This window comes from Pleuronectes platessa, chromosome 9 (genome assembly GCF_947347685.1).
Source record: "Pleuronectes platessa chromosome 9, fPlePla1.1, whole genome shotgun sequence".
In the NCBI taxonomy this organism is placed as follows: domain Eukaryota; kingdom Metazoa; phylum Chordata; class Actinopteri; order Pleuronectiformes; family Pleuronectidae; genus Pleuronectes; species Pleuronectes platessa.
Window position 1 is genome coordinate 26,453,432 of NC_070634.1, and position 20,125 is coordinate 26,473,556.

General features: G+C 43.6%; 3 protein-coding genes and 1 pseudogene across 3 annotated transcripts in view; 2 read left to right on the plus strand and 2 right to left on the minus strand.

Annotated features, from left to right (window-relative positions):
* The window catches only part of LOC128448035 (dual specificity protein phosphatase 22-B), a 10,446-nt gene extending 2,243 nt beyond the window's left edge, over positions 1–8,203 (minus strand). The window contains exons 1-5 of the mRNA XM_053430556.1: positions 8,166–8,203; positions 5,193–6,037; positions 5,062–5,095; positions 3,277–3,359; positions 664–713 (exon numbers count right to left, since the gene is read on the minus strand). Coding sequence (XP_053286531.1) covers positions 664–713; positions 3,277–3,359; positions 5,062–5,095; positions 5,193–5,213 — 188 coding nt within the window. The 5' untranslated portion in view covers positions 5,214–6,037; positions 8,166–8,203. The remainder of the gene's footprint in view (positions 1–663; positions 714–3,276; positions 3,360–5,061; positions 5,096–5,192; positions 6,038–8,165) is intronic.
* bphl (biphenyl hydrolase like) lies at positions 7,910–10,691 on the plus strand. Its single transcript, XM_053430555.1, has 7 exons — positions 7,910–8,129; positions 8,677–8,783; positions 8,883–9,049; positions 9,312–9,465; positions 9,542–9,673; positions 10,116–10,239; positions 10,343–10,691. The coding sequence occupies exons 1-7, from the start codon at positions 8,047–8,049 to the stop codon at positions 10,431–10,433; spliced, it is 858 nt and encodes a 285-aa protein (XP_053286530.1). The 5' UTR covers positions 7,910–8,046; the 3' UTR covers positions 10,434–10,691.
* Positions 10,692–11,112: 421 nt separating this feature from the next.
* Positions 11,113–13,851, plus strand: psmg4 (proteasome (prosome, macropain) assembly chaperone 4). Its single transcript, XM_053430497.1, has 3 exons — positions 11,113–11,395; positions 12,477–12,552; positions 13,108–13,851. The coding sequence occupies exons 1-3, from the start codon at positions 11,246–11,248 to the stop codon at positions 13,227–13,229; spliced, it is 348 nt and encodes a 115-aa protein (XP_053286472.1). The 5' UTR covers positions 11,113–11,245; the 3' UTR covers positions 13,230–13,851.
* A 1,403-nt stretch (positions 13,852–15,254) lies between these two features.
* On the minus strand, positions 15,255–19,888 carry LOC128448726 (solute carrier family 22 member 23-like; annotated as a pseudogene).
* Between the last annotated feature and the right edge of the window lie 237 nt (positions 19,889–20,125).

A 20,125-nucleotide genomic window follows, 5' to 3' on the forward strand; every position in this document is an offset into this window, starting at 1 on the left:
ATAAACAACACAATTACCTGTAAGTTTATTGATACCTGCAGTTGTTCATATTCCACTAATAACATGGAACCTTCACACAAAGGACTTCATAGATTTACTGTTTTATTTTCTGATGTTTACTTTCACATTTGAGGTCAAAATAAAATAAAAGTTAAGTTGATATTACCAGCTTTTTTCAGCTTTAAACCAGATACTGTAAATAAAATGCATCTACATCGTGGTCCCGCCCATAAACAGGCTCGACCAATCGTCAGTCAGTCTCAGATGTCAATCAAGACGTCTCAGCATGTTTTTATATTTGACATCAAACCAAATTGATCTGAGACTTGAACACTTGAACATACGTCAGCGTGAGAATAATTTGTATTTGAACTTTTAATTTGTTCCGTGTCCCATCTGCTAACATGGAGGAGGCGGGGCTTACGACCTACACTGCAGCCCGCCACCAGGGGGCGATCGAGATGCTTCAGCTTCACTTTGTATTTACAGTTTGTGATTTAGATCCTGAAAATTATAATTCGACTCTTGTTAATTTGCTTTTGATTAAAACGTTGCACTCTTTGATACTTCAGAACTTATATAGAAGTTTAAAGTATTTGTACTTCATACAGTACCTGCAGTAGATACACATGTACACAGGTGTAAGTGTGATGAAGTACTCACAGGTCTTGCTTGGAGTGATCAGCAGCAGATATACACAGGTACCTCATGTCCTGGTGAGGGACGGAAAAAGTTTACACTCAAACTTAACTTTAATATTTCAACGCAGACAAACCTGAGAAGTTTTACTACACAACATCACGCGGCAGCTCAGAGGGTTGTTGGTTTAAATCCTGACTCTAACTCACTTCTTGTTTCTGGGTGAGCGGGACGGCCCCTGAAGACGTGAACCATGCTGACCCCGCTGTGCAGAGCCCGGACTCGTACGGCATTAAGATGTTTGCCTGCGTGTGTGTGTGTGTGTTTGTGTGTCCTATATGTGTCTATATGTGTGTGTTTGTAAGCTCAGTGCACCTGGCAGCTGACGGTATGTGCACACTGGACAGAAACTAGCTCGTCCCGTTATGACTGCAGCGCTGCAAAAACCCCAGAGCTCCTCTGGGACACAGCGAGCTCTGGAAGTGGTGAAGACAGGACAGGTCGCACTCACACGAAGACAAAACCACAAACAACTGCAGCAAACACACACAATCACACACACACACTTAACACACTCTAACACGGTAATAAACATGCAAATGAAAGATCATCAGTAACATTACTCCTGTGTTATTGTCTCTAAATCTGATTTTAAGTTTTACTTTGATTATTCATGTATTTATTTATTATTTATTGTCAGGTTTGGTTTGTATAGTGAGGAGGAGGAAATTAATATTATTATTATTATTATTATTATTATTTAACGTGTTCACCGACAGGAAGAGTCAAGCTTTGCGAACAAATACAGAGAAGAGTTCTTAAATCTTTGCATAGTCAGTTTTCAAAACTCAACCATGGACTCAGTGAAAAATCCAAAAGACTGACTCACACACACACACACACACTCACACACTCACACACACACTCACACACACACTCACACACACACACACACACTCACACACACGCACACACACACACACGCACACACACACGCACACACACACATATGACTTCGGAGACATTTCACTTAAAACTTGTCTTCAACTTAAAGTTTACTCTTTTACACTGTCCCCACAACCTGAGTAATACCTGCACCATACACACACACACACACACACACACACACACCACACACACACACACACACACAGTAGACACACACTCTAAGAGATGCACATATTGAAGAAGCATGTCAGAGTTATTGTAATCACGGGAGAAATATTGAAGAGAACGCAAATCTTTGTTCATTAGTCATTTTGTCGTTCTTCAAAACTCACCATGACTCAGTGATACACTAACACACACACACACAGACACACACAGACACACACCCACACACATGCTTGTGTACACACAATGTTCATATTAGTTGTGGATGAGCTCCGAGATGCTCTTGTTGATCAGATCTCTTGTAAATCGAACGTCCGACCTCAGATGTTCGCAGGTTGCAAATTCTTGATTTCCTCTGTCAGGAACCATCGAGCTGTTTTCCCCAGAAATCAAACCAGTCAGCAGTTTGACCGTTACATGCAAATCCACCAGTTTGACCCGAGCTGAGTCATCGCTGAGCCACAGAACTCAGAGAAGCTGCGAGTCACTTTAAAAACACGTGAAGAGGATTTCTACAGGAGCCGATGAACGAGCAGCGTCTCTGGGCTGAGTTCAGACCCAGTCCCTTTTGAAAGGGTTTTGGTGGTTGACCAGTTTAAGTAGTGATACCGTCGCACAAGTTGCTGTTTCTCTTCAGCGTTCGGTGAAACACACGAGCACGGACGGAGAAAGTGCTCTGGAACCTCTGGATTCTTTCTCATGCTCGCTTTCAACGAGAAAAGATGAAAGTTGTGAAACGCTGAGAGAAGATCTCGAGATTTTCAAAAATGTCACGGAGAGAGGAAGGAGAAGTTCAAATTCATCAGTAGAGAAATGATTACAGGTTTATATACATTAAAAGTGTGGGATTGGATTTTTTAATCTTTATAATGTAGTTAAATTGAGAAAATAACATCACAGAAGCTTTATTTCAATATGTACAATATATAATTGTAGTAAGAATAAAGGTAAATGTTGCAGAAGAGAAGTAAGTAAAGAATATTATATACATTTTCTTTAATGCAGTTCCACTTTTAGGACTTTATGGATTTCAAACTGCTTGTGTGATAAATTTAGTTTATTCTATATTCCATTAATTCTCAGATATTTGGTGGAATCTAAGAAAAACTTGAAACTGGCTGAATTCCAGGTGACAAGTCAAATCAAAATAAGAACATTATTGAAATGTTCTGTTAATAAACATAAACTATATCAGACTGTGCCCCTTCCTGATTATATTTCTGTTTAATGATCTCACCTACTTTAATAACCAGTTAATTATCTTTATTTTTTAGAAACAAAATGTCAACAATCTGCTTTGGACATTTAATCGTGTTGATTTTCTTCTTGTCTTTTCAGTTTCTCTTCTGATGAATGTGAAGATTGTTTTCTGGACCTAATTTATCAATGATTTGAAATCGATCGAGATGACTTGGCACTGTGGAGAGGAGGCTGTGGATTCACGTCGGGGGTCAGGGGTCACGGGGTCACAGGTCGACACACACACACACACACACACACACACACACACAGAGAGGATCTCACCTCCAGGACGGGTGCAGCTGTGTCGTGGATGGACAAGATGTGTCTGATGTTGTGCTGAGCCAGCAGCTCCTTGTCTCGAGCATCTGGGGACAGAAAAACAAGAAATTGCAAATAATCCGCCCGTCCAATCACAAATGAACTCTTCTAGTATCAAACCTAAATTAAGCACCTTCTACCCATCAACAACCCCCCCCCCCCCCCTTCTTCAAATGTGTCCCAAGCAAATGTGGCCCTCAGAGTTTTCTACTCTGGTTTTGAACTGAAAGAAAAACCGGAAAACCAATGTTTCTAAAACAGGGCCGCAGCTTGGCCCAAAAGCAAGAAACAGTAATTGTTCTAATCAAATTTTGTTCTTTGAAAGGAAGCCAAGTGTTCTCCACCTTGGACAGATGTGTCTTCACCTCTGTGTGCTCATGCTTTGCAAGTTGGCAGGATGCAGGACGATGCCACGTTCAGCTGCAGCCAACCCGCCTGACAGATACATGACTCACAGTAAATCCTCCAGTGATCCTGTTGCACATTCTATCTGCAGAGGAACCGTGAGACACAAATAACATCTGACGGCAGAAGAAGAAGATCCAACATCTGTGAGGCCGAGCGGCTCAACGGCCTCAAGGTCAGAGGGCGACCCCGAGCCAGTGGTCACCAGATCAATCTTTTTATGGGCTGTCGGGAAACTGATATCACATCGAAGTCAAAGACAAAAGCTGTCACGACACATGTGACCTTTATTATGTAATATCTGCAGAAGCAAGATTAAAGCACCTGTAGATTAAAGCTAAATTAAAAACCTTTGCAATCTAATCTATGAAGATTCTCCTTCATCCAGGTCATGTGAGTTAAACATGTTTACATATTTAACTCCAGTTTCCTTTTTTGCAACAAAAAAACTGCAGTTTAAAAAAGTTTATTAAATTAAAAGGTTTTGAAGCAGCAAAAAATACCTGAATTTGAAAAGTAAACTCAAAAGATTTTGAAATTGCTGGTGGGTTCAGGGTACGACTCCCAGACGTTTCTTTTTAAAACTCAGTAAAGTAGAATTTTAAACATCTGCGACAAAGTTAAAGCTTATTTAGCAGACAAGTGTGTTTAAGGGATTTTAAAGAAATCCAGAGGATCAACAGGATAATTAATAAACTCACATGTTGGCGACTCCGTTTGATTCCTCTTAATAAAATGAGGCGGTGAATCTCCTGTTTGGTTACACGTGGTTAAATCACATATTTAGTTCGACCACATTTTACATTACTTTATATGAACTGTGTAGGTTTATTTTCTTAAACAACACAACACACTTATTCAGCTTTTAGGTCCAAACTCGGTTTTTATGGTAATTATTCATTTTTTGAGGTGAAATTTGCATTAAATAGCTTCAGAATCTTCTTTTAGTTTTTTAACTTGGATGCAGTTTTCTGCTCAAACCTCAGAAGTGAATCCAACATGTTGAGAGTTTGTCACGAGGCTGGTGAAGCAGCAGAGACCCTGGTGGTGCTGTCACTTCCACACGTCTTCATCCCATGTGCTGGAGGCCGTTCACACCGGGGACACCCCGACAGCGCGGGGCACCCCCCCCCCCTCCCCCCTCCCCCCACACACACACAGCAACCCTCGTGAGCTCTCTAGAACCAGCTCTCACAAGCAGTTTCCTCCAGCTGCTGAAAAACCTTTAATCACTAAAATACTCTGTGTGATCTCCGCTCTATAGAAACCGAGCTCGGTGCCCGCGTCTCTCACGAGGAACTGAAACACACTCTGATCCTGAGAACCAGTCAATGCTTCACTCACCTTTGATATTTCCCAGGTAGAGATTCGGCAGAACCTGCAGAAAGTTTAACATCCGGTTAAATCAATGATTCAGAAGCTGATTTAACTGATTTAAGTTTTTATGGATTTAATATGACTTCAGGATACTGCACCTTGTTTATTCCGTTACCCATCTCTACCGGATGTGTCAGGAAGCCTTCAGCACAGGTCACAATGTAAAGTCCTAGCTTCAGGAGCCGGTCACTGGATCGACATCATCCTGAGCTGCAGCAGCTTTTATCTCCATCGAACTCCTTCAACCTGAAGCTAATCAGTCACGAGCAGCGACTTCATCCTCTGACGCCTCGTGTGTGAGAGGCTGCAGGTCATAAAGCCTTCCACGCCTCGCTGGCACCTCGTTGAGAACTTGTTGCTCCGCATGACGAAACGTGACCTTCGCAGAGGGACGAGTATATTTAGCCCGGGAGCGAGTCACGGGACGTGGATCTGCACATGCCGACGAGACAAAGATGGTCTCAGGCCAGAGGGTCAGGCCTGGATATCACTATCTGCTGAGGTGCTATGATGTAAACGTCTTAATGAGGCTCAGAGAACACGCGTCACCTCAGTGGATTCTAATGTAAAGGAGACATAAGATGTTTTACTGTCTTTCTTGACTCTCGTGTGTTGTAAAGGTTTTTCTGTAAAGTTTAAAAGTCTGAAGGGAGCTCCTCACATGAAGTGACATCATGATGCCCCAGATGAAGGCCAGAGATCCATCTGTACAAACCTGCAGAGCTCCATGAGGAACCCAGTGTCCCACCAAGGTGCCAAGTCAGATCTGGACCTGCTGGGACGCGTTGACATGTTGTCTCATAAACCGTCTCCTCTGATGAAACACACATGAGCACAGATCCTGCTCCTGTTCCCTCAGCGCCGACAGGTCCAGCTTGTTGATGAATGGATATTTTGATCTGATCCTTTTGGATCCGATCTGCGGCTGCCACGAGTTTTGAGACTGAAACAAAGATGAAGTGAAAAGTGAAGCATTCCTGGAGCCGTGTCCTCGGGCTAAAAATACCCTGAAACATTTGCTTTACTACGAAGTCAGACTCGGCTCATGTTTACAAGCAGCAGGGACGAGATGTTCTCTGTCTGTTGGTTCAGCTGCTTACGCCGAAGATTCCAGAGTTTTTCCAGAGGGGCTGGTTTCTAGAGAAACCGAGCGAGGGGGAGAGTTGAGGATATTTTTTTACATTTCTAAAATTGGAGGATTACAAATATCTGAAGATGAATAAAAGGGACAAACAGACGTAGAAGACGTCGACTTGAAGTAATGTAAACGTTGGTGTAAACAAAAACACATGATTTATACGTCATGTCCTGCTTCCTGCTGCTCTATAGGCTCCGCCCCCTCGCCTGAATGACCCGAACAATCTCCATATGGGAAAGACGAATATGTACAGACCCAATTTTCAGACTCAATTTTCCAGAGTCAATGTCTGAAAACAGCTGAAACCACAAACATTTATTCTTAATTTCACGGTAAAGCGTCCTGTAAACGTTGAGATATTTCAGTCTGGGACCTAATACATTATAATACCATATTTTGGACTGATGAACATAAGATATAATATATAATATTGTAGTTAATCCAAATACAAACCGACACCCAGCCGATTTAAATGATGGTTTCATAAGGAGACTGTTAGGTGGAGCTACATTCTCTCGACTGTTTGATGACACTTATAACCTTATTGTATATTATAATTAAAGAATAAAAGAATCCCCCCCCCCCCCCTCTATATTGTGAATGTGTTGATGTGCAGTGGACATCCAGTGGAATCTGCACCAGTCGCTGCACTTCCAGTAAATTCTGCTGCGTCTCTCCGACACGTCGCTCTGAGGCGATGGTGGTATTTATAGCTCGTGTGTTCCTGTGTGAGGCTCCGACGCTCTGACAGAGCAGAGTGGAGGCGTTTACAAAAAGAGCAGCGGGTGAGTGTGAGTCTGAACAGCTCCTCACAGAGCGGCAGGCCCTGCTGGCTGGATTCAGTGTAGCTCACCCCCCCCCACCATGCAGATGAGACATGGACCAAAGTAAAACAAAAATCAGAATAAACTTTAAATTCCGTAATAGTTCTTGCTTTATCAAATAACAGAGAATAATGAACGCAAATGTTCTAAACTGTCATAAAACCCAGTGATTGGAAGAAGAAGCTGCAGATAATGTTTAATGGTTTTACTGAACCCACTGAGAACAGGATACTGGGAGTGAGGACGACTCCTGTTCGTCAAAAAACTGAGAATCAATCATCTCAAAAACAGTTTAACATGTTAACAAGCTATTGTTTTCACGTGGTGCCATCATGAGGTCATGGTTAATGCACAGTGCAGTGTCCAAAGTGTGAAGGATTTAGCGGCACCTAGTGGTCAGTTTGAGTACAGCAACCAACATGACCCCCCCCCCCCCCCCCCCCCTCTCTGCTGAGTCATAGAAAACCATGAGAACTTCATCATAAAACTGTGAAAGGTCACAAGTGTCCGTGCTCAGCTCATAACTCATCACGTTTCACTTTCAGTCACAAGAGTTTCATCAAGATGCATCTCTTCATTGACACTTTAATTCTGATATTGCATGTTTCATTATATTTTTGCATATTTTTGTTGTTCTCCATAACACGACATAACGTCACATGACCATTTTGTTTAAGGAGATTCATTAAAGATCATAATTCTACCTGTGAAGTAAAAGCCAAGCAGAAGATCATTTGAAGGAACCGGATGTAAACAAACACATTTAGTTAAACGTGCAACTTTATGTGAAGGATATTTGTACTTCCGGTAATTTGGACACTTTCACTTTAAATTTCCATCAACGAGCAAGATGACGTGAAAGTCCCAACGTGAAACCAGCTTCCTGAACGTCTTCGGTCAAAGTTCACTCTCTCTCTCTCCCCTCGTGTGTGTGTGCACCTCCCTCTCCCTCTCTCTCTCTCTCTCTCTCTCTCTCTCTCTCTCTCAGTCATGGCTCGGTTTGTGCTCACTGGACGTTTCTTGAATCTCAGACCCGACACGATCAGGGTCCTGACAGCAGCTCGAACTTACTGGTAAATATTCAGTTGTTTTGTTATTTTTAAACTCACCGTTTTCTGTTTTGCACGATTCTTTAAGAGAGAGAGAGAGAGAGAGAGAGAGAGAGAGAGAGAGAGAGAGAGAGAGAGAGAGAGAGAGAGAGAGAGAGAGAGAGAGAGAGAGAGAGAGAGTGAACTTTAACCTCTGAAATTCCTGCTCTGCATTTCATCATTCCCCTTCAGCTGTTAGGAAACATTTGTATTTGAAATTTGTAGTAGTATCCATTATTATGATTTTGCATTATAGTTATATTCATAATCAGTATTATATTTAATTATATACAAAGATGTGTATTAGACTTGACATCATATATTTATTGTAGTAAAGACTTTTACTGTCTTCATGTTTTTAAGGGTTTTTATATATTATATTCTATGTTATCTATTCTATGTTAAGGTCTCTGTTGTTTTATCAATGTTTTTTCTCAGTTTGACCTGCACAGCACTGACATGTTTACAGTTTTTATGAACATATTCTTTCATCATATTGCCTGGGACTTCCTGACTGTGTGTCTCCCTGCAGCTCGTCCTCAGGGGCCTCGGCCCGGCAGCGTGTGAACGGCGTGGATCTGTTCTACGAGCAGACGGGTCGAGGGCAACACGCCGTGCTGCTGCTTCCTGGAGCTCTGGGTAAACACGTCAACATCCATGTTGCAGTGTGTAAAGAACATACGATCACCTCCTCGAGTCATACTAGTGTAACGTGTTCTTTGGTCTTTTCCACCACAGGAAGCTCGAGGACCGATTTCGGACCTCAGCTCAAGTCTCTGAACAAGGAACGCTTCACTGTGATTGGCTGGGACCCTCGTGGTCACGGACGGTCCCGCCCCCCGGACAGAGACTTTCCCGCCGACTTCTACGAGCGAGATGCAGCAGATGCAGTGGATCTGATGAAGGTGATTTAAAATCAATAGATTCTTCTCACAGATTGATGAAATTAAAATATCCAGGGTTCCTTTAAAGTAAGAGTTCTGCAAAACAACATTTCTAATAAATATAATGCAAAGGTTAAATAAAGGTACTGTTAATGGATGAAAACAATGAGAACTCTTTGAGGATCCACTTCTCAATGCAGCCCCGTCTCCTCTCATATATCTGTTTGCTGTGAACATGGAGCAGTTTGCTTGTGATTTAAAGCGTTTGTCATTTCCTCGGCAGTCACTGGGTTTCTCTAAGTTCTCTCTGTTGGGCTGGAGCGACGGAGGCATCAGTTCTCTGATCGCAGCAGCCAGGAGCCCGGACCTGGTCCACAAGCTGGTGGTGTGGGGATCCAACGCCTTCATCACCCAGCAGGACCTGGACCTCTACAACGGTACTGACGGCCCCTGGGCTTTCCTTTCAATCTGTGCACGATCTAATGTAATAATCTGTGTATTCTTTGGCTCCAGCGGTCCGGGACGTCTCCAAGTGGAGTGCCAGGATGAGGCAGCCTATGGAGGACATGTACGGAGCAGAAGTCTTTGCTGGAACCTGGGCAGCCTGGGTGGACGGAGTCACGCAGTTCATCAAGAGACCAGAAGGTGCTGACGTCGTGCTGCTATAGACCACTGACTGTTTACCTCATAACATTTAGGATGTAAAGACTTTTTCAAATATATTATATGGATATAATAATGGTTGCCAGTTAGAGATGCCCAGTTTGAGCCTCAATGTGCAGTATTTCTTCTTTAATGCCCAAAAAAGGTGAAACAAAAATGTTCTATCTTTTTCTTGTTTATTAATTCTTAATCTTGATCTGACATTTTGGTGGTCCAATGTTAAATGACCTTTCCCAGGAGATTGAAATCCAAAGAGTTGAGGAACAGTTACTTCTTTTTTTTCCAGATTCATTATTTTGGGGGTTTTGCACAAACATGGACACATCTGGACAAAAACTTAATTGTGTACATTTTTGCCACAAGAGCTCACCTACTTTCCCCCACTGGGAGTAAACTGGTTTTCACTTTGACCTCCCCTGCTTAGGGAGCATCTGCATGGAGTGTCTGCCCCTCATCACCTGTCCGACCCTCATCGTCCACGGAGAGAAGGACCCCATGGTTCCCATCTTCCACCCTCAGTATCTCCACAAACACATCAAGGGATCTCGGTGAGAACATTCACACATTTAAAAATCCACCAAACTATATCAAATTCAGAAAAACATGAAGCTAACATGTGAAAAACATTTTTTATTTCTGTCCAAAATGTAGATTACATCTGATGCCAGAGGGGAAACACAATCTGCACCTGAGGTTCCCTGAGGAATTCAACAAACTGGTGGAAGACTTTTTGGACGAATGACTTAAACAGTGAGACAATCAGGTCTATTAGGTAACTGATCACTGCAAATATTCATATTCAAAGATTTACTTTAGTCATTTGTTTGATTTCTACCTGGCTCAGTTCCAAAATACTTTTACTGTAAAAAATCTGAATTTTGTAAAGATTAGGTGGTACCTTGTTTGTCGTTTATGTTACTCAGCAATATTTGTTCTTTTGGCTGTTACACATAAAAGTGAAAAGATTGGTCAATAAATTGATCTTTAACTTATCTGATAATTGACTATTGATCTGTGTTATTTTTCAAGCAAAGATGTCAAATATTATTTTCTTCTTTTGCTTCATTCTATTGAAAATAATCTGCTGCTTTACTTTGATTCATGAGACATTAAAGTCTCTTAGAATTTTCTTCAGTTTTTCTGAATTTATGGGGTTTACTTATTTCACCTTGTAAACATTTTTTATGTTATTAAAATGTCTATCTGGTATGTAGTATTTTATTTTATCAAATTTTCCTTGAGTTTAGTTTATTTTGTTTTATTTGACTTCACTTTACTAGATCAGTTTTATTTTATTTTATTTTTTACTTCCCTTTCCTTTCCTTTACTTTATTTAGTTTTAATTTTAGTTTAATATTATTGTGTTGTTGCAGTCGATCGGTTGTGCTGCACTCTGCTCTCCGTGTCTCTCTCTGCTCGTCGTGGATCGACTCATTGGGCCTGAAAACCCCGGAAGTGCCTGTCTCTCTGCGTCTTCTCTCGCTGAATCGGTTCCTGAGGAAAACTCTTGATTCGGAGTGAAACCCGAAGTCTGAAGCGCTGCACGGATCCAAGATGGAAACCATTTCTCTCCACAACTTCTCCGAGCGGATCCTGGAGCAGCTCGTGCACTTCCACGTGATGAAGCTCAGCGGGGGCTTCTTCCTGTGGGTCGGTTCCGCTCCGGTTCTGTCCAACATGGCGGTGTCGATGAGCAGCAAGAGTGTGAGTGAAATGAGCACGCGCCCAGACAGCAGGTTCTAGATCCCACCTCAATATGAACTCTTTATGTTTATTATTATTTATTATCTATTAACCATCAGAAGCTTCTGTTGTGAAGCTGCTGCTCTGGGATCAGGTGAAACGGTTCAGTCGTGGATCCACAGATCAGTGTGTGACTCAGTGAAATGAGGAAAAGTATTAAAATATCACAAACACTAGAAAATGAATTCTGCAAAATGATCAATATGTGTTTAAAGTTTGTACATTATGACGAATATTGACCACAGAAAGTTTAAGGGTCACAGGTGAGAACATTAATGCTTAATTTAAACTTTGTGTTATTATTATTAAGTTAATATGTATGTGTAATATGCTTTTTAAAAGAGTTAATTTGCTTTTCTGTGATTCATGTGTAATTAAACTGAATCTCTTTGGATTTCGTTCTGTTATTCTGACTTTAAAACCGTCCCCTCATTTATTTGATAATATTGTTTTTACATTATTTTAACACATTTTCTCTCAATCTGATCCTGACAAGTTCACATATTCATATATGTTAGATTATTGTAGTTTTTGTTATATTTGTGGCTTTCTATATGTTACCTGGTTTCATTTAATTTAAATGTCAAATATCGCCGTCTGATATCTAAAGGTTATTGTTGCCGAAAAAGTTATTATCACTATTTTTATTGTTTCTTATTGTATATTTTAACATATACGTCATAAGTACCCCAAAAAATACAGATACAAATAAATATGTAACTTGAATTAAGAAAATAAACATAAGTAAAGAAAGAACAGGATTTTTTTCTCTCTCTAACATTGTGAGATTGGATGTTCATCAAAGTTTTCCTTGATTTCTCAGAGAATAATTCATTCATTGATCATGATGAAAGAATGAGACATATTAAGAAGACTGATATTAATGAGTGTTTGTAATTCACAGCTTGTTTGAATTCAAAACGCCTGCGGGGGTCTGAGCTCCACTGAGCGACATAACAATACAACAATTATATTTATTTGTGTGTATTTGCAGAACCCCCCCCCCCTAACCCCCTAACCACTGTTGTTTTTCTGTGTGCAGGACTCGATGCCTTTATCCACGTTGGTCTTGGGGGACCCGTCCAACACTGCTCCCAATTCTCTCTCACTGAGATTAGGTAAAGAATGATGAGTGTATGATTCAGTTCAAATAGGTCGTTAAAAATCTCTTAAGTTCCCATGTGGTTATATTTTCTGGACTTAATAAATAACTGTATTAATGTTTCAGCTCAAAATCACTTCATTTTTTTGCCACCACTTCAAGTCCTGAAACAAGTTTGACTTTGTTTGCTCCTCACAGGATGAGACATGTTGAAAGAATGTGTTCGATGATGTTTCACATGATTAAAAGAGATTAAATGGTTGACTGTGATAAAATCTCAGACCAGATTTAGAAGTTAAAACCAGTAGCTGCTTGTGGTGGATGAGAAACAACATAAATACAACGACATGGTATTTCACAGCAGGGCAGCTATAATTGTAAAGCACTATTTAAGCAAGAAAGTTAAATTGTATGTTTAATATTTGTATATTTATCCTAAAAATAGTTTTTATTTTGTGTTTTCATGATGATCTTAGTTTGATATTGGAGGAAATAACAAACTACAACAGTAAAAAAAAGAATTTGTGTCCAAATAAAGTGAAACAATTGTGTATTTTTACGTGTTTTGCAGCTAAAAAGACCAAGAAGCAGGTTTTCGTGAGCTACAGTCTTCCAATGACGGACTCCAACCTCGGCCTGCTGGTGGAGAACAGGATCAAAAAGGAGCTGGAGCTTCACCCTGAACATTTCTGATCCTTCACTGAACTTCTTTTATACGGAACTGACGACATTCAGGAGAGAACGAGAACATGGCCGGTCCAACCCCCTGAGAAACTGTGATTCTACTGTAACACAAAAAAAACACACACACAGTCACATTGTGTGTTCTTTTATTGACATAATAAATTAAGTGGTTCATTATCAAAACATTTAGGGCCTATGGCTTTTTGTACAAATGCATCATATTAAAAAAATAACACTTAGAAAACATTAGTGGTCAAGTTTTTTTTCTTCCTCCACATGTTTCGTTGTTGAAAACATACAAACTACTGAACCGCACAGTTGTGTTGAAAATACATGTGTCTTAAACACTACTTTAAAAACACAGGATGATCTGTTTCATCTGTGGATCAATGTGCTTATATCCTCTAGAAGTAAGGTCGATGGTCCAGACCCCAGACTGTGAGCAAAGATGGACGACCACCTACTCCCACTATTCAGAAATGAAGCCAAAGTATTCTAGATAGGAATCTGAGGGAGTTGCGGTATTGAAGTTAGTGGATACGTGTTCTCATCCAGTCTCAGCTGTCAATCATGATGTTTCAACCTGTTTTTAGAGCATTAAATATCAATAAATAACCAACTTTTTTTTAAAGATTGCCTGATTTATGATCTATACTGCAGCTAGACACCAGGGGGCGCTCCAGACGAACGCTGTAATCATCCTCAGAGGACATCAGTAGTGATCTTATCAGATAAATCACATCTTAATTTGATTTAATGTATTTTTGTTTAATTTGGTTCGTGTCCCATCCACTTGCATGGAGGAGGCAGGGATTTGAGAGCGGTACTGCAGCCAGCCACCAGGGGGCGGTCCAGATGCTTTGGCTTCACTTTGAAGGAGCTGTCATGGCGTCCATCTTTACACACAGTCTATGATCCATACATAATGAAAGAATGGCAGATGTTTACATACCTTACATCTCTATGCAGTACTAAAGGATACTTCCATAGTAAAGTGTATAAATGTACACTAATCACAACTAGGCCAGTTTCACGGCGGCTCTACTCTAATCCTCACAAACGTTTATTTCAAAAAACTGTAAAATATTGTGCTTTCTGGCTAAAGTTACATGTCCCAGGAGCAGGTTCACCACATCACCACAGCACAGGGGACACGTGGAGATCCAGGAGGTATTTCAAACAACAAAAAACTTTGCCCTGGGTGGCGAGACAAAATAAATACTGGTTTTCATAAATTACATTCTCTGTTGTTTTTTGTGTTTATAAAAACGACAGAGCCATCGTGATAAAGCCTTTTGGAATGCTGAGACGCGTCATAAGACAAAGCACTCGATGTCCGTTCAGCGCTCAGATTCGTTTTTAGCTCGGTCTCCACAGACGGCGTCTTCCCAGGTCTCCGGCTGTCCTCATCGGGACAACCATCATACACCCGCAGGAAGTTTCTACACATCCACACCGAGCGTCACCGTCTGAGGGTAAAGTGCCACAGCGGACTTCACAGATAGAGAACAGGGGAACGTGTGAAACCACCTGGGCCGGTTCATGCAGAATAAAAAGAAGGGTAGCGGTTTCGGCCAATCCCTGGATCCCCCCCCCCCAACGTGTCGGCCCCCCGGGGGAAATCACAAACACCTGATTGTGTCTCGGACGTTTAGTGCAAATCAACTCATAAAGAACCACAAGATGAAATCCTCTTTCAACGAGTCACAGCCACGAACAGAGGAGCTCGTTCGCTCATCGTTGTTTTCGGCAGAGAGAGAGAGAGAGAGACTCACCACTGGAGAACCTTCATACTGTTCCACACACTGACTTCAGGTCAACGTGGTCCAGGACCATATTTTTTGGCAACTCCTGAAGAATCATAATCACTACAAACTACACAAAATCACCATCGTCACAGTCTCACACCATCACAAGAGTTCATCGGAACATTTCCTTCAAAAGTCTCTTTCTTTCTTTCAGGGGGGGGGGGGGGTTCAGTCTGGTTAATGCTTGAGCAGTTAAAAGCACAGAAGTGGGGCGTCGCTGTGACGCTCACACCCCATTGGCTACGGCACAATTTCCAATCACCTCCCCTCCAGTCGCCAGGGCATACGAGGCCGGCACCGCTGCCAGAGCGGTGGCTGCTGCCACTGTAGCGCCCCCGGTGGTCAAGAGGTGTATGGGCGTGTCGTGGACGCGGGAGTAGTCCCTGTCGCTCTTCACGAGGAGGAGGTGCTGCTCCCCGGGGTGGAGCAGCGTCTGCCGGGTGAAGGTCTCTCCGTCGGCCAGGCTCTCCGGCAGCGGCTGGCCCCGCGGCTCCGGCAGCAGCAGCAGGCAGATGATGCACAGCAGCGTGCAGCAGGCGAAGATCACGTGGTGCAGGAAGTAGCCCTTCTGGTTGTGGAGCTCCATGATGGGAGCGGTGAGCATCCCGAAGCCGGCGCTGGCCAGGACCAGGCCGAGCCCTCCTCCCCTGCACAGACACAAGCATTTGACTTGTTAGATTTGTTGGAGTCCCATCTGCTAACATGGAGGAGTGACCTATACTGCAGCCAGCCACCAGGGGGCGATCATCTTGATTTGGCTTCACTTTTGTCACCCGTCTTTATTCACAGTTTACTGGTTAAAGCATTGTGTTGCTGTAATGGGCTTCAAGGCCACACTCACATGTTGATCAACGTTCCACCACAAGATGGAGCCAGTGAGCTGTCAAAAGACTACACTGTGTCTTTGATAATTCATATTTATAATAACATAATAAAACACATGTAGGTGATAAAATACTGCACAAGGATTAATAAATTATTTTTTAAAAGATGTCACAGACTCTGATAGAAAAAGGTTTTTCAATATATTTTTCCAAGACAAAGCTCGGCTCACATTTTATAGTAACACTTAAAAAAGTTGTCAGGTAGTAAATAAGAGCTCTAAAGGCAGAGAGGGGGGAGTGATTCCAGACGGCAGCGCGCCCCCCCCCTGCTGTGTTTCATCAGCCTCTGTATTCATGTGTGTAATGAGCAGTCAGACCCCCCCCCCCCAAGAGCAGCCGCACTCACCTGATGACTGTCGGGGTGATTTCAGCACAGAAGAAGATGCTGAGCGTGCTGACGGCGTGAGAGGAGAACATCCCGATGATGGAGAACGCCACCGAGAACTTCCTGTTCAGGGAGTCTCGCAGAACTGTGGAGGAGAAGAAGAAGAGGAGGAGGAGGTGAGGAGAGGTGAGCACACAAACAAACACACAACTCAGAGTGATTCAAATAACGTGAAGTTAGTTTAGTGTCACGTGTTCGTACCTGTGTCGTGGCGAAGGCTGTACTTCCCGATCACTGGATCCCATTAGAAGGCATTGGGAAACAGAAGAGAGGAGAAGATGTCATGACTCAGCACAAAGGACAGAACAGTGCTGACTCAGAACAAGCAGAATTCAGAATACAAAGCCTTGAGGACCGATCTGAGGAGAGAAGTGCTGAAGCCTGAGATGTGGATGTAGGTCAGAGGAAGAGGAATCAGCCGAGGCTCCGATGAGACCGAGAGGTAAACTGCAGGGTGCACTGATTTAATGACCGGGGGGGGGGGGGGGGGGGGGGCAAGCACAGTGCCAATAGTGTACAAGTCTTTCTTAACGTGAAACTCAAGTTTAGTCACTAAAGGCTCATTTTTGTTGCCTGTAACTTAAACTTTATTAGATATATTAAATAATTCCCCCCTTGAGATTTCGTCCTTGTGTATTGTGGTCGACTTGTTTAAACTATTTGCTACACTGCCCCCCCCCCCCCCCCACAGATGTTTTTCCTGTAGTGCTTCTTCATTTCATTTCAGTTTTGCTCTTTCATTTGTAATCCATGTGGATTTGTTTGTCTCAGTTTTAGTGAGAACTCACAGTTGAGCAGGCCGAGCTGCAGCAGGGAAGCCAGGGCCGTGATGATCATGAAGGTGAGAAGCCCCCCCCGACGTCCCATCAGCCCCACAGCGGGGGCACACTGCCAGGCAGGTGGCCACGGCGATGCCAGCCATGGTGTAGTAGTCTGCGTGGCACAGAGCAGTCGGCTGCGCCTCCGGGTCCATCATGCTGCGGGCGAAGCAGTGGTGGATCCCATAACCTGTCAGGCTGCTCAGAGGAGACACACAGACGGACAGAAGGGAAATCAGACAGGAGGCCGGGACGTGGGACACCCACACTCACATCTTCATTCCTCTCTGGAGGACGAGCTCATGTGTAATTCATGCTCTCCACACAACAGATGTCGGCTTTGATTAGCAAAGGAACTGACACAAAGGCAACACACTCACGAGTTGACACACAGCACCACGATGTTCTTCCACAGGTTCCTGGTGCTCATCATCTTCACGATGCAGGTCCTCTGGGGCCTCTTGTGCAGCTCCTGCTCCAGCTCTGGGAGGAGACATGAAACGAAGAGCGTGAGACCTTTTCTTTCAGGAGGTAATGAGAGAGCGGCCGCTGAGGGACCTCGGGGACAAAGCTTAATGTGCCGCGGGGCCTGAAGACGGATGTGGGACGTCCTCTCTGCCCACGCTCTTCATCTATCTGCCTGCTCGGCCACAGGGAGACGCAGGGACAATGAATCAGACACCGAGGAGGAGGAGGAAGATGTGTTGGTGGCAGAGAGAGGAGAGAAGATCTGTGTCTAAGAGCTCAGCAACGAATCTCATTATAAATCTGGTGATTTCAATACTGCTGTTAAGTTTTAGACGATTGCTCAGACATTTTAAAACATCACTCTTTGACAACTTTGATGGTTATTTCTCATTAGCTCATAAGGTTTGAACATTAAATACTGATTCCTTAAAGTGGCTGACATATAAATTGTTATTAAAAAAAAATTCTTTATTGATATTTATTGATTTCTATACAGATGCATGTGAATATATCAAATCTAGGTGCAGGCTGGAAACCTCCTGGTTTCTGTTTCTAGTTTGAATGAAATGCATCAGCTGCTTCATTTGTGTTTTCTTCATATTCAAACAAGACATGTTCCTTGTTGCAGTTGAATTTCATCATATGACTGTGGTGGGAACGGCATGAACATGTGACACATGAAGGGGGGGGGGGGGACTGCATTGTATGTGAGTCAGTGTCTTTGTGTGTTCATTGCATATATTCGCACATCGCGAAATGAGCAACTGGAAGTTTAAAACCCAGAACCAGATGGATTTTGGATTGTTTGTCGTCTTGTTTGTTGTGCTGTTTGTCGTCTTGTCTTTCATCTTGTTTGTTAATTGGTTGTCGTCTTGTTTGTGGTCTTGTTTGTCGTCTTTGTTTGTCGTCTTGTTTGTCGTCTTGTCTTTCATCTTGTTTGTTAATTGTTTGTCGTCTTGTTTGTCGTCTTGTTTGTCGTGCTGTTTGTCGTCTTGTCTTTCATCTTGTTTGTCGTCTTGTCTGTCGTCTTGTCTGTCGTCTTGTCTGTCGTCTTGTGTGTCGTCTTGTGTGTCGTCTTGTTTGTCGTCTTGTTTGTCGTCTTGTTTGTTGTGCTGTTTGTCGTCTTGTCTTTCATCTTGTTTGTTAATTGGTTGTCGTCTTGTTTGTCGTCTTTGTTTGTCGTCTTCTTTGTCATCTTCTTTGTGGTCTTTGTTTGTCGTCTTGTTTTTTATTTGTTTGTCGTGTTGTTTGTCGTCTTTGTTTGTCGTCCCCTCCTGGAGTCGACCCTCACCTGTGAACACCCCGCTGGGCTCGGTGGTCAGGTCGACCTGGTTCTTCCGGGCGATGTGAAGCATCATGGCCTTGGACCTCCTGTAGTGCCGGGTGGCCAGCAACCAGCGCAGTGACTCGGGAAAAATCCTGCCGAGAGGGAAAGATGGATGAGAACAGAGTGTGTTGTAAAAACAAGGGACAGAGAGCGAGGAGCAGAAAAACAAGAGGAGAAAGAGAGGATTGTTTGTGAGTCCAAGCCGAGTGTGCTCAGTGCTGTGTGGTGTACAAGCTGTCGCCTGGCTCAACGCTACAAGAATCTGCCCCCCCACACACACACACACTTCCCAGCAGCCCCGGCGTGGCTTCCCTCAGGGGGCGGGACTCACCAGACGTAGGGCAGCATCAGGACGAAGGGGCTGATGATGACTATCTGCAGCACCTGCCAGTCGTCCCGGTCCGGCCAGCTGCGGCACAGAGCGGCCACGCCCGGCATCAGGAGCTGCCCCCCCACCATCAGAAAACTGGCCACCATGGTCATGGAGAACCGCCAAGCTGGCAGACACAGCTCGATCCCTGAAGAGAGAGGAGAGAGGGAGGGAGAGTGAGGGAGGGAGAGTGAGTTCCACAGGAAGCACAGAGTGTCGCTGCACCGGAGGAGACCCGGTGATCTACGAGCTGTTGGTGCGTGGACGTGTCCCTGGATGTGATTACCATCATAAACTGAGCTGTGGCCTCAATGGCCTGACAGACTGGATGTGTGGGTTTGTTTAATGGTGGAGCTGGTGTTGAGTTCCCACTCTGAATTATGGAGGACTGGTTTTACTGATCCGTCCCTTGAGGACAAGCACTTTAACACCGGACCTCTTTATAAGAGTTCGAGCTTTTCAGAGGGTTCAGCTGCTCGGTGCTGTAACTCCCCCTCCCCCTGCCAGGGCTCCATTACCCCCCCCCCCCCCCCCCCCTACGCTGCCGGTAACTTGGTATAATCCAGATGCTTGGTCCATATGGCAAGGTCCTTCTCAAGGGTGACCATTGTCGGTGGGTGAGGAAGAAAGTGTGTGTGTGTGTGGGGGGGGGGGGGGGGGGGGGGGGGGGGGGGGGGGGCTCTCTAGCCTGGCATCATGTACTTTCACATTCTTATTGTAGGGGAGAGGAGGAGGAGGGGGAGGAAACGGGGGAGAGAATAAAGTGGGAAGAGTATAGGGCTAGAATACAAATTACTTTTCCCCCCATTCATCGGAGGAATCACAGCAGGAATGATAATAAAGCA